Raw genomic sequence first — 12475 nt, 5'->3', positions numbered from 1 at the left:
TCAACTCGGAACAGCTCTGAAGGGCCATCTCAGCTTCAGAGCTCCCAGTGGAGTTGGCTGAGGCTTCTACTGAGACTGCACCAGAGCCCAGTTTCTCTCTCTGCTCAATCCTATTTCTCTCACCTGCCATACTCCCTAGTAAAGAACACTCCTTGCTGATAAACCTCCTGCACCGTAATCTCTGCTTCAGTGTCTGCTTCCCAGGGAAACCAACCTGCAACAACTGTCTGGTTTGCATTCCCTGCTCCAGCCATACTGAATATTATTGAGTGTTTAGAATGCCTGTCTTGCTTCTTTCACCGCTAGGCCTCTGCCTAGACCACAAGACTCAGTTTAGAAGAAAGCTTTCTCTCATCTCACATTTCCTGTTCCAAAAAGGTTAACTTCCCTTTTTGTGTATTCGCAAAGTAACTCATAATTCCCTCATTGCAACACTTGTTATTTAGTGCCCTGTATCATCCCTAAATTGTAAACTCTGTTTTCACTTTCATATCCCCTGTGTCTGGCACATAACAGGTACTCAATAAACAATTGTTGAATTTTTTCATTCACTCATCTTGGTAATATGGTAGGTTTGCCAGAGGGTCTAAAATCCAATAGCCAAGACACACTGTCCAATAGTGCAGTCTGCTTTTTCTCCATTTTTCTACCAAAATATATCTTAATTATGACCTTCGATGGTTATTTCAGCATTACTCAAGTTTGCTCTTCTGGTTCTTTTTCTGTGCTTTTATGGCCAACCACCAATCCTCTTCAGATAAATACATTTATTCTTTAGATATGTTAATGCATTTGATCAGCTTTATGTAGTGTTGCCAGCCTGCATGAAGTTGTGTCTCTTCAAATTACTATCTTCGGTCTGATCCATTTTGTTGATTTGATGCTTTAATTTTTTTCCAAATGTTTATTTATGGGGATTGGAGCTCTCCTCTATAGTTCCATGTTCAGGCTGCCAATAAAAACACATCCCTGTGGTGGAGGGGACTGTATCAGCAGTTTTCCTGTTTTGTTTAATGTTCCTTTCCTGGTGTGCAATAAAACAAATGTGTTCTCCGTCTTTTGGTAGCAGCTTACACAGTTTTTTGGCAGTTGTGTTGCTTGTACTTGGTAAAAAACACTAATTTCAGGAAAAAGTAACACTGTAATGTAGAGATAGTAAGAAGAGGCAGGAAGTCGATTCAGAAAGACACTCCATCTAGATACTTAGAATATGAAAAATATCTCATTAATATCCAAAAATGTATCCAAAGACTACCTCCACTCATAAAACACTCACCCGCTCCTGTTACATCTCAGTGCACTGCAGCTGGGCTTCAGAGCTCACCATTGTGCTGCGTCCTTCTCACAAGGTTACCACTTTTACCCAATCCAAAGGGCACTTTTCAGTCTTTCCTGCTCTTGACTTTACTGGCAAATAATTCCCCTTTTAAACACTTGCCTACATTCTCTGCTTTTTCTCCTCTCACCCCCTTGCTGAATGGCATAAACCACCTCTTCCTCTGTCCGCTCATTATATTACATTCCTTACAGTGCTTTCCAGGGCCCCCTGCCTTCCTTTACATGGACAGTGATTTCCTCCATACTCAGGACTTTCCTAGGCAGTCTTAAGAGATCCTTTGCTTTCTCCCAGTATAGCAATGACTCTGTTTTATTGTTTTTCATAATTGCTTGAATATCTGTCTCACTAGATTGTGAATTGCTTCAGGGTAGAGAGTGTGTCTTCTTAAGTCCCCAACGAGTAGAACAAAAACCACACACGGTAGTTAACAATAGTTGTTGACTTAATGACTGCCTACGCTGGAAGATACTTGTTTTAGACTCAAATTTGCTTTCTTATTAATCTCAAAAAATACACTAAACTAAATAATCACATTTTAAAATAGTCTTGAAAGATGTATGCTTCTAATAACTGAAGTAATTAAACTCTTATGACGGTCAAAAATACACATGAATTTTCAAGAAACTCTAGTATTAGTGATGAAAGATATGATTGCCGTATATCACTTTATTTGGAAAATAGGCATGTATGTGCCTTTATTTTATAATTACTTGAGTAGGGAGTATGAAACGATGTTCTAAAGATATTGTTTAATTATTGAACTATAAAAACAATGTTTGTCCTGAAAAGAAATATCATTACTTTTTTTTCTGTAAGGAATGTAATAAAAAAAATTAATCATTTCATTATTCTTAATATTCTTTTTCAGGAGATTAAGTGCCGTGACTAATAATTTTATTTAATTCAATCCAAGAAATATTTCTTGATCACCTATAACATACCCATCCCCACAAAGGCAGTGATCTACTCTGGGTGAATAGACAGTGTATCGGTTTCGGCACTTTGCTTCTCTATGATACTTTACATAGCGTCATGCACTTCTAAAGTTTTTAAACTGGTATGTAACATTAGTATATCATTTTGTGAGCCTGCTTTCCTGAGGAAACCAAGTGTGAAGACTGCAGATATGCTGCTGTTTTAATCTCAGTGATTTGGGTTTGACTTTAAGAAGAGATTATTTCAACTGATAGAAGCAGAGCATCACATCACTAGCACTGCTGTAATTTTTATCTCCAGTTTGGGAACCAGAAACAAAAAGTTGTTTTCTGTATATATAAGGCACAGACATAGACGATAAAGGGTTAGTGCAGGTTCAGTGATTAAATAGCCTCTTTCTGGTTTAATGAAACTCACCTAAGAACACCTAAATAATGGAAAAAGTCTGGACTGGGAGTTTGAGAACCCCGTGCCACAGTCTAGTTTTGCCTTTTAGTGATGACTTTGGAAATATTATTATACTCTTCTGATCTTCTATTTCCATTCATTCATTTATTCATCCAAGCAACAAATATTCATGGAATGGCTGCCCTGTGCCAGGGTCTGTTTTGGAGTGTGGCTGTAGCAAAACCCAAGTTATCCTCATGGAGTTTACAGCCATCAGTGAAGTATTTCTGAGAACCAGGCTACATTACACAAGAGTATTTATGGGCTATGTGGATCTTTTAATTTGAGCATATCTCTGATGGGTCCGCTGGAATTCAGTTGGAATTTTCTTGTTTTGCTTATACTGTATGAAACACTTTTGCTTATATGTATTGTGATATGTTGTTAAAGTCAAGTTCTCCAAATAATATTTCTACTATTAAAGTAAAAGACTGTATCTTATGAATTTATTTACCTTATTTATGATTATAATCGAATGCATATTTACTGTGGAAAATTTGAAAATGCAGAAAAATATAAAGACCATAAATATCAGTAATAATTCCAGTAGCAAACAAGAACCACTTACATATGTGTGTGTCTTACCTATTTTCAGTAGTTTTATTAGGCATGTGCTTTTCTGGTTGCTTTTACAAAATTTAGATCCAAATTCTGGAATTGTATATATTATGAACAATTTATTATTTCCTCATATATGTGAACTCCCACATGAATTTTGAGACCTTTTTTGCTGATTTAATAGGTTAAAATAGTTCATTGTTTTATTACTACTTTGAGCACTAGTGAAGTTGAACATACAATTATTTTTTATTATGAAATAAGTTAGAAATACAGACTATAGATAATAATGTAATGAACATGAATGTACCCAGCAACAACCTTAAGAAAAAGGAGTTACAGATAAAATTGTAGCCTCCCATATATTCCCCCTGGATCCATTCCTATTTTCCTCTCCCCAGAGGTAACCACTAGCCAGAACTGGGTAGGTATTATTCCCATAAAGGCTATAAAATTGTAGCCTCCAATATATTTTTATATTTTTAATACATATTGTATATCCATAAAAAGAATATGCAACTTTGCATTTTTTTAGCATTCAAGTATTGATATCATGCTATATATATTCTACTGCAACTTTTTAAAAACTCGGTATTATATTTTCTGCTACTTAACCCATGGTGATATATGAACTCTAATTGAATAATTATCTGTGATTTATTCAAGTCTATTATATGAATATACATAATCTTCTTACAGCCTGTGTTTGTCTTTTAACTTTGTTGATGGAGCATTTTATGTATTGAATTTTAAATTTTATTTAAGTATAACTTAACAATATTTTCTTTTATGGACTGTGCTTTTTATGTCTTATCTTTCCCTACAGGTCAAAAAGATAGTTTCCTATATTGTTTTCCAGAAGTTTTAAAGTTTTATTTTTATATGAAAATCTTTAATTTGCCTGGAATTTATTTTTTAGTATGGTATGTGGTAAGGATATGATTTTATGTTTTTCCATAACTGGTTGTCCCAGCATCATTTACAGAATAGTCCCTTCTCTTCACTCTTCTACACAAGGCAACCTGTCTCACATATCTTCCATTAGTCATTTTGTGTAACTGTGCCAACAACTTGCCCATTAGTTTTGATAGCTTCATAATAAGACTCAACACATTCCTTCATATGTTGTACAAATTATGTCCTTCATAAGGTCACCAGGCTGAGGGAATGGGTGGAATCTGATATCCAAATCCTGCTTGGTGGACGCTGGCATGGGCCTATGTCTGCCTGGAAGGAGAGGCACATTTTTCTAATTCACGTAAGGACACTGTCAGCTGGGTAAACTATGTGTCTCCAGGGCTATGTCCCTTCCTCCCCTCAGAGGTGCTTTTTCCACCTCGATGGGTTTGATAGATATAGGCTAGTAGAGCCCCTGTGTCCATCCACTAGGAGCATATGTGGAGTATCTTTTTCCTTCAGTGATTTGCAACAATGTTTTAAAGATTAAGGCTAATTGTTTTTTGTCATATGTATTGCAACCCTTTTTTTCCCCCCGGCTTTCCATTTGCCTTTTTGTGTCATTTATGTTTTTTCTGTGCAGAAAATTTAAATTTTTATGAGGTCACATACATCAAACATCTGTAGTTTTTTTTCTTATTTTTAATGTGTTCCTCATACAAAGATTGTATAACTATTAATCTGTATTTTACTCTTAAAGTTATTTTCATTTAACTTTGTAACCCATCTGGAATTTGTTTTGGTGTTTGCTGTGAATTAGCAGTGTCAGTTTTGTTTTTTTTCTTCCCAAGAAGTTAACCAAATGTTCCAACACCATTTTATTCCCCACTGAACACTATATCATGAATTTGTGCTGGTAGGATTCATTTTCAGTCTTGTTAACTACCTGGAGAGTTGATAAGTCCTGGGATTTTAGTCAGTCGATGAAACATTTTTGAAAGCTAAGAGGATGATTTGCCCTGCTGTTGTAGGAATTGGAAGGATACTCTCACCAGAGAGTTTATATCCTCATATCACCGACCTCTAGTCTGGCTAATATAGTTGTTATCGCTGTTAGGTGCTGTCAAGTCGGTTCCAGCTCATAGTGACCCTATGTGCAACAGAGCGAAACACTGAACAGTCCTGCGCCATCCTCAAAATCGTTGCTATGTTTGAGCCCATTGTTGCAGCTACTATGTCAAACCATCTCGTTGAGAGTCTTCCTCTTTTTCACTGACCCTCTACTTTACCAAGCATGATGTTCTTCTGCAGGGACTGGTCTCTCCTGATAACATGTTCAAAGTATCTAAGACGAAGTCTCACCATCCTTGCTTCCAAGGACAACTCTGGCTATACTTCTAAGACAGATTTGCTCATTCTTCTGGCAGTCCATTGTATATTCAATATTATTTACCAACACCGTAATTCAAAGGCATCAGTTCTTTAGTTTGCCTTATTCATTGTCCAACTTTCATATGCATATGAGGTGGCTGAAAATATGGCTTGGGTTAGGCAGCCTTATTCCTCAAAGTGACATCTTTGCTTTTCAGCACTTTAAAGAGGTGTTTTGCAGCACATTTGCCCAATGCGTTGCCCAAAGAAATGTTTGATTTCTTGACTGCTGCTTCCACAGGCATAGATTGTGGATCCAAGTAAAATGAAATTCTTGACAACTTCAGTCTTTTCTCCATTTAGCATGATGTTACTTATTGGTCCAGTTGTGAGAATTTTTGTTTTCTTTATGTTGAGGTGTAATCCATACTGAAGGCTGTAGTCTTTGATCTTCATCAATAAGTGCTTCAAGTCTTTGCTTTGAGCAAGCAAGGTTATGCCATCTGCATATTACAGGTTGCTAATGAGTCTTCTACCAATCCTGATGTCATGTTCTTCTTCATATAGTCCAGCTACTCTAATATAGAGTAGACAATAGTTGGAATAATGAATATTGATTGAGAAAAAGAAGAAGCACTTTTTCTACTTAGATTGACTTTCTCTTAGAAGGGAGTTAGGTTTCAATCTCTTGCAAAATAATAATCCAGTAGTCTGGGAAGGGAGACATGAAAGGGAGAATTCCTAGGAATATGTGAGTTATTATTGAGTAGATAGTCAAAAGTTGAAATAAGTTAAGAAACCTGTTAGGAAGGCACATACATCAGGTATGATAAAGATTACAAATAAGGGTTTTGTGTGTGTGTGTGTGTGTGTGTGTGTGTGTGTGTGTGTGTGTTTTAATTCCTATGGGAATTTTTGTATCTTATAAAAAGTAGAGAATAGTAAAATAAACCCCATGAACCTATCTCCAACAATTATCAGTTCAAAAGTTGGTATTGTTCCATCCTTACCTCCACCCATTTCATCCCTTCCCCGACCAGTGGGTTTCTCTGAAGCAAATTCTAGTCATTATATTATTTCAGCTGTAAATATATAAGCATGTATCTTTAAAATATAATTAGTGTCACTAAATGGTACATATAGAAACTGTTGAATTAATGTGTGTTTTGCTGTGTATATTCTTTTTTTTTCTGAATTTCCTCTGTTCTGCTGTGTATATTCTTAACAACAACAACAAAATAAATAAAATTTCGGGGGTGGGGGGGACTCTTTACAATAATAACAACAAAACATATTCACAATACCAAGGCTGAATTTGAACTTGTTGTCTTATTAACCTAATGTACGAAGTAAGCCTAGCTCCTTTTGATTAAAATGATAGAATGTAAAGAAAAAGAACACTCAGTTTGGTGTTAGACATTCTACCTGGATTTAAGTTCCAGCTCTCAACTTCCCATTGCTTGACTCAGGCAAATCTCTTCATTTCACATCTCCAAATCTCAATTTTCCCATTAGTAAAAGAAGAATAAATCATAGCTATCTTATGCATTTCAGAATTATGATAACATTGAGGTAACAGATGTGAAAAGAATCTAAGATTGTCAAGTACCATCTCCCAGTCCCATCCTCTCCTATGTGAATGGCCCTTACCTTGTCATTTGTCTTGACCTGAAGATCATAAATTATTTTTGTCCATAGTGTCTAAAGTGCCTTGTGTACAGTGTTTCTAACTTAAGCTTCCCTTCCTGAAAAACACATTACTTTGGTAAGTTAAAAAAACAAAAAAACAACTTTTGTTTATAGACAGCTATTCATAAGTAATTCTTAATCCCAAGAGAGTAATATTTTTAGGTTTGTTTCTTTCACCTTTTTTGCTGGTCCTTTCATTTACCCTGTCTTTCTCTTTAGTTTTAATAGCACAGAGAGTTGATGACTTTTGGTATGCCCCAAATATCAGGAACCTTCCTAGTGCAAACTCAAAATTTCAAAAGTTAATTTTAGAGGGCTTTTGGAGCCCTGGTGACACAGTGGTTAAGAGCTTGGCTGCTAACCTAAAGGTCAGCAGTTCAAATCCACCAGCTGCTCCTTCGAAACCCTATGGGGCAGTTTTACTCTGTCCTATAGGGTCACTATGAGTAGGACAGAATTCCACGGCAATGGGTTTGTTCGTTCTTTTTTCGTTTTGGCAAACAGAGCTTCAAATAATTAACAGAAAAAGCACTTTATTCCCACGCACAACAATCACCAAAAAAGAATTTAGCTAGGCAAATTTTGACTGCTAACATCTCTCCCCATCCTTGGGGGGAAATCAACTCATCTCCTTGTAGGAGGAACCCTAAAGAGAATGTTTCCCTAAAAGGGGCCGACTGGGCGGTGTCCTCTTTTCTCAAAGCCCTGATTTCTATTCTTAGATCCGGAAATAGGCAGCTTTCCCTTTTTCTCTTCTGAGCTCCCAGACCTTCCGTGGGCCCACAGGAGCCCGGGTTGGCGGGTCTGGGAGGGTGGCCCGCCGCCTGCAGACTGCGAGTCTCCTCCCCGCCGCTGCAGGACTCCGGGCCTGGGGCACTTGGCGGGGTCCGCTGAGTCAGTTTCTTCCGGCGCGACTCCTGGCCGCTGCGCCGCAGCGAGTGGGATCGGATCGGGCCGAGGAGGCGGCGCCCGCTCGGGGGTCCCTTCTCGGCGGGCTCCGGGGCCACGGTCATCCTGGTCCGCCCTGCTGGAGCCCCGACTGGGCCGCCGTGCCAAGTTTCAGCCTCCTCCAAGCCTCTTGCTGGCCACTGAGCTCATTTCTGAGGCCTGGGTGGAGGAGGAGGAAGAAGGGGAGAGGGAGGGGAGCGCAGGGCGGGGAGCCGCTGCCTTTCTCATAAACAGGCAGGAGCGGGGGCCCATGGGGCCCGCGGGTAGAGCAGGCTGCCGGCAGTGAGCTGTGCTCACCTGGGAAATGTGGCCTAAGCCCCAGCCCCTACCCTGAGCAGCGAGCCTTCTTACAGGGAGGGACAGTGGATTCACAGCACGGTCCATTATGGCCAGTGGCAACTGTCAGGGGTGCGAAGAGGAGAACGAGGGAACTCTGAAGAAGTTGATAGTGAGGCTGAACAATGTCCAGGAAGGAAAACAGATACAGACGCTAGTCCAAATCCTGGAGGATATGCTGGTGTTCACATACGCTGACCACGGTAATCGCCAGGGAATTATTCCCTCCATCCCCACCCCGTTTTGCAAACTTTCTCCCCTGCCCTTTGGAGCTGCTCAATCCAGGACTCCTGAGAAGTCTCAAACCCCCTACTCCTTTCCTTAAGGTGGAAAGGAGCTGAGAATTCCAGGAAGGTCTTGAGCTCAGCCCTTCTTTTTGAGATTTTAAAGGGTTGCTGTGAATTGTGACTGACTTTGCTTCTTTCCCCTCACCCCCCTTCTTTTCCAGCCTCCAAGTTATTTCAAGGCAAAAATATCCACGTGCCTCTGTTGATCGTCCTGGACTCGTACATAAGAGTTGCGTGTGTGCAGCAGGTAAGGAGTTGCTCTCATTCTGCCCATTCTCCCTTTCTGTTTGGATCGGAATGTTTTCCTGTCAGTATTATATACCCGGAATTCCTGGTTATTTCTGTTAATGAACCACTGACAGTGATTTTAAGATAGGAGCATTGTCAAATCTTTATCTAATGTTAACTATCTAAAAGAGTTCACCCTGTGTTTCCGGAATGTCATTAAAAAGTAACTTTATAAAACCTACTGGCAGAATGTCGATGGGGGCTGGGGAGAATAATAATGGGTTGTTATAGTTCTGTTATTGGCTAGATGAGGTCAATGGTGTTTAGATCAAATTATTCTTAGGATCTTCCCAATGCACAGCATGTCCTAGATTTGACACCATTGTGAATAGTTAGGGAAAGGGGAATAATTAACAGTAATAAAACACAATTAAGTAACTCGCAAATTCTCATAGGTTTCAGAGATTTTTAAACTTTTGGTTTGAAGATTGTCAGGTTCCCAGCCTTTTTAGTTAAAATTTTCCTTGTAGTATCTAATGAAAGCGATGCTTTAGGATTCCCCTATGTTTAAATTTATTTTTTGTAAGTGTTTTCATATAAACTGAATATAAAACTGAAACTTTTAGAATCTATGTCATAGGAAACTCAAAAACTGATTTAAATATCCCAGGTATATTAAAAAGTGAAACCTAAGATGGTAATTAAGAATGATAAACTAAAATCAAATTACCGCCTAAGGTGATAACTTCCTTTTGAGATTTGGAGAACTGAAATGAGTTGTGTCATCTGTATGTTAAGTCCTGATGGGAAGTAGAGTTGAACTTTGAATTCCATGGAGGTGCAGTCAGAAAGCCAATGTTTCTTATTGCCTACTTGAGAGGCAATTCTCTCTCCTTCTCTAACTCTGTATTTATATATCTTTATCTCTATCCCTGTCTCTGTATCAGCTATGTCTGATACTATGCATCTAACTATGTATCTAACTTGTTTTATATAAGAACATTTGTATCTGGGATAAATTGTTTCTTTTATTTTTCTTCAACTATGAAATATTTTCCATCTGACTATTGCTTTCCAGGCTATTGTTAAACAAAACTAAGAAAAGCTGAAGGTCTGAGAAGGATGCTTGTTCTTTTTAGCACCCTAAAGTCTGAATTTTGCCCATGGAACATGAGTCACATTTTAGGCACTAGTCCACTGTTTGCTGCTCTCCACCCACGTTCCCATTTTACTTGCCTCCGCTTTCATGTGACTGGTTCTGGCAGCTTCCATTCCGGGACTCTGCTTGGTGGAGTCACCCTGCTCAGTACCACTCAGGACAATGGAATCCTAGGTGGGCTTTGGTCTGCAGGGTCAAGAGGAGGCCACGAGGGAACCTGAACACGTTTACCTCCTGATTCTTCTTTACTTTAGAAACTGCCCAAACCTTAGCCACACTATTCTGAGTTGCTATGAATACCACCTGTAGGTACTAGGGACAGAATAGGCAGGGAAGTAAGGAATTGTCTTCTGATTTGATAATTTAATGAATTAGAATTATTTATTACAGCGCTATCTAAGCCTGCAAAGGGCATTGTGTATATTATAACATATGATGTCATTGACTTCTCAGAAATCCCACTGGATAATTTCCCTGCACAGAAGCTCAGTGAGAGGAAATGACTTATTTAGGATCACCCAGCTAGTGACAGAGCCAAGACTTTAACTCACGTCTTCTCATACCTTTAAAACCTGTTTCTATCATACCACCCACTGCTACTGAATATCACAGACTTTTCATGTAAGCAAGTAAAAAAGCACAGTGTTTTCGTACAATCACTGTGGCCATACTAGGCACAAAAACATTATCAGTTTTAATTATCATTTCTCTTATGAAAGGGATGTAGAAAGAGCTCTCCACTGGAATTTTAATACTGCACTTAAAGAATTTTTTTTTTTACAAATTTCTTCTCATTGGCTGGTGTAATTATTATTTTTTAGTTGAATTATCTGGAAGTGCTGAATTAAAAGCTCTTAATGATGAACTTAATGATGAACCTCCACTTGTCTGTCTGTTGTACTGTGGTGGCTTGTATGTTGCTGTGATACTGGACGCCATACCATTGGTATTTCAAATACCAGCAGGGTTACCTATGATGGGTGGGTTTTAGTGGAGCTTCCAGACTAAGACAGACTAGGAAGAAGGACCTGGGGATTGACTTCTAAAAAAACAAATTGGCCAGTGAAAACCTTATGTATCACTATGAGTTGGAACTGAGTAAATGGCACCTAACAGTAACAACAATGATGAATTTAAGGAGTTAAGGTAAATGGACTCTTAAAAAAAAAAAAAAAAGACTTCCAGAAGTCATTTAACATGATATTTCAGACTCTGAATTTTTGTTTTTGAGAACTTTTCATGTTTTATTAATGATAGTTAATAAACAACAATCTTTAGAGAATTGGTGGTTAGGCTAGCTGCCTTGTAATTTTCTTTTCCTGGCATCCATCTGATCATTTTAACTTATTCTCTGTACTTCTCAATTTTATATTTTCTTTATCCACATAGTTTCAAGCTTTATAGAAGGGGAGCAAAATAAATGAAAGTGAGTAAAGTTATCTTTAACACTAAAATCTTTCCCAGTGTACCCTAATTAGACACTTGAGTGTACAGAATAATTATAATAAAGTTAAAACCACCAATTTAATTGCAACTGTGTAGGATGGAAACCTCTTCTTGAAAGATAAACTCTTAATTGAATAGGCTAATGGATCAATTATCACCTCTGCTTTGCTGCCAGAAATTCTGTTTAATCATAGAAGCTCCACATAGTGACTGAAAGCTCAGTTGCCTGAATCTTTTTGCAAAACAATTACTGATGCTGCTGATTCACAAACAAGAACAAAACAGATTTTCTCCTTGAGTCAACCATGCAGGTTGAGATGAGTTAAGCATCCAATATGATTTTTTCCCGAGAAGCTATTCAGAATGTTATTTTTCTTAAACTCTTGGGGAAAAAAAATCTCAATATATTTTATGAAAGCACCAGAATAGCCAGTTTCTATGACAGCTGGATTGCCAATGCCTGTTCAGCTTAAGTGGAGGGGGACGTCCTAGTTAAATATAAGGTAAAAATAGCTGTCAAATGTTAACTTTTCAAGCAATTTGAAATTATTTAAAAGGAAGCCATGACAAAGTAAAGCAATTCCTGCATAATATGGAAAAGATCCAGAAATAATATTGTGACAAGATCTTGCATAATCATTTTTTATCTTGGTGAGATGCCCCTTGCTTACTTCTTGTTTACTCCCATAAGCAAGTAAAGAATTTATAGAGCTCTAGGTGCCACTATTCCTTATCGAATGCACATAAATTCTTCCCCTTGTTATTCAACTCTTCAACTCTCTGCATCCTTCCAACACCACTTATGCATCCAGTCTTGTCTGACAATATTCTCCC

The 12475-nt window shown here is 38.2% G+C and overlaps 1 protein-coding gene across 1 annotated transcript in view; it reads left to right on the top strand.

The window, feature by feature from the left end:
* Positions 1 to 8421: 8421 nt before the first annotated feature.
* The window catches only part of LRRK2 (leucine rich repeat kinase 2), a 155486-nt gene continuing 151432 nt past the window's right edge, over positions 8422 to 12475 (top strand). Inside the window, exons 1-2 of the mRNA XM_023738875.1 lie at positions 8422 to 8724; positions 8970 to 9055. Coding sequence (XP_023594643.1) covers positions 8571 to 8724; positions 8970 to 9055 — 240 coding nt within the window. The 5' untranslated portion in view covers positions 8422 to 8570. The remainder of the gene's footprint in view (positions 8725 to 8969; positions 9056 to 12475) is intronic.

Source organism: Trichechus manatus, unplaced genomic scaffold (assembly GCF_000243295.1).
Source record: "Trichechus manatus latirostris isolate Lorelei unplaced genomic scaffold, TriManLat1.0 scaffold00123, whole genome shotgun sequence".
Lineage (NCBI taxonomy): Eukaryota > Metazoa > Chordata > Mammalia > Sirenia > Trichechidae > Trichechus > Trichechus manatus.
This window is presented reverse-complemented; position numbering and strand designations above follow the sequence as displayed.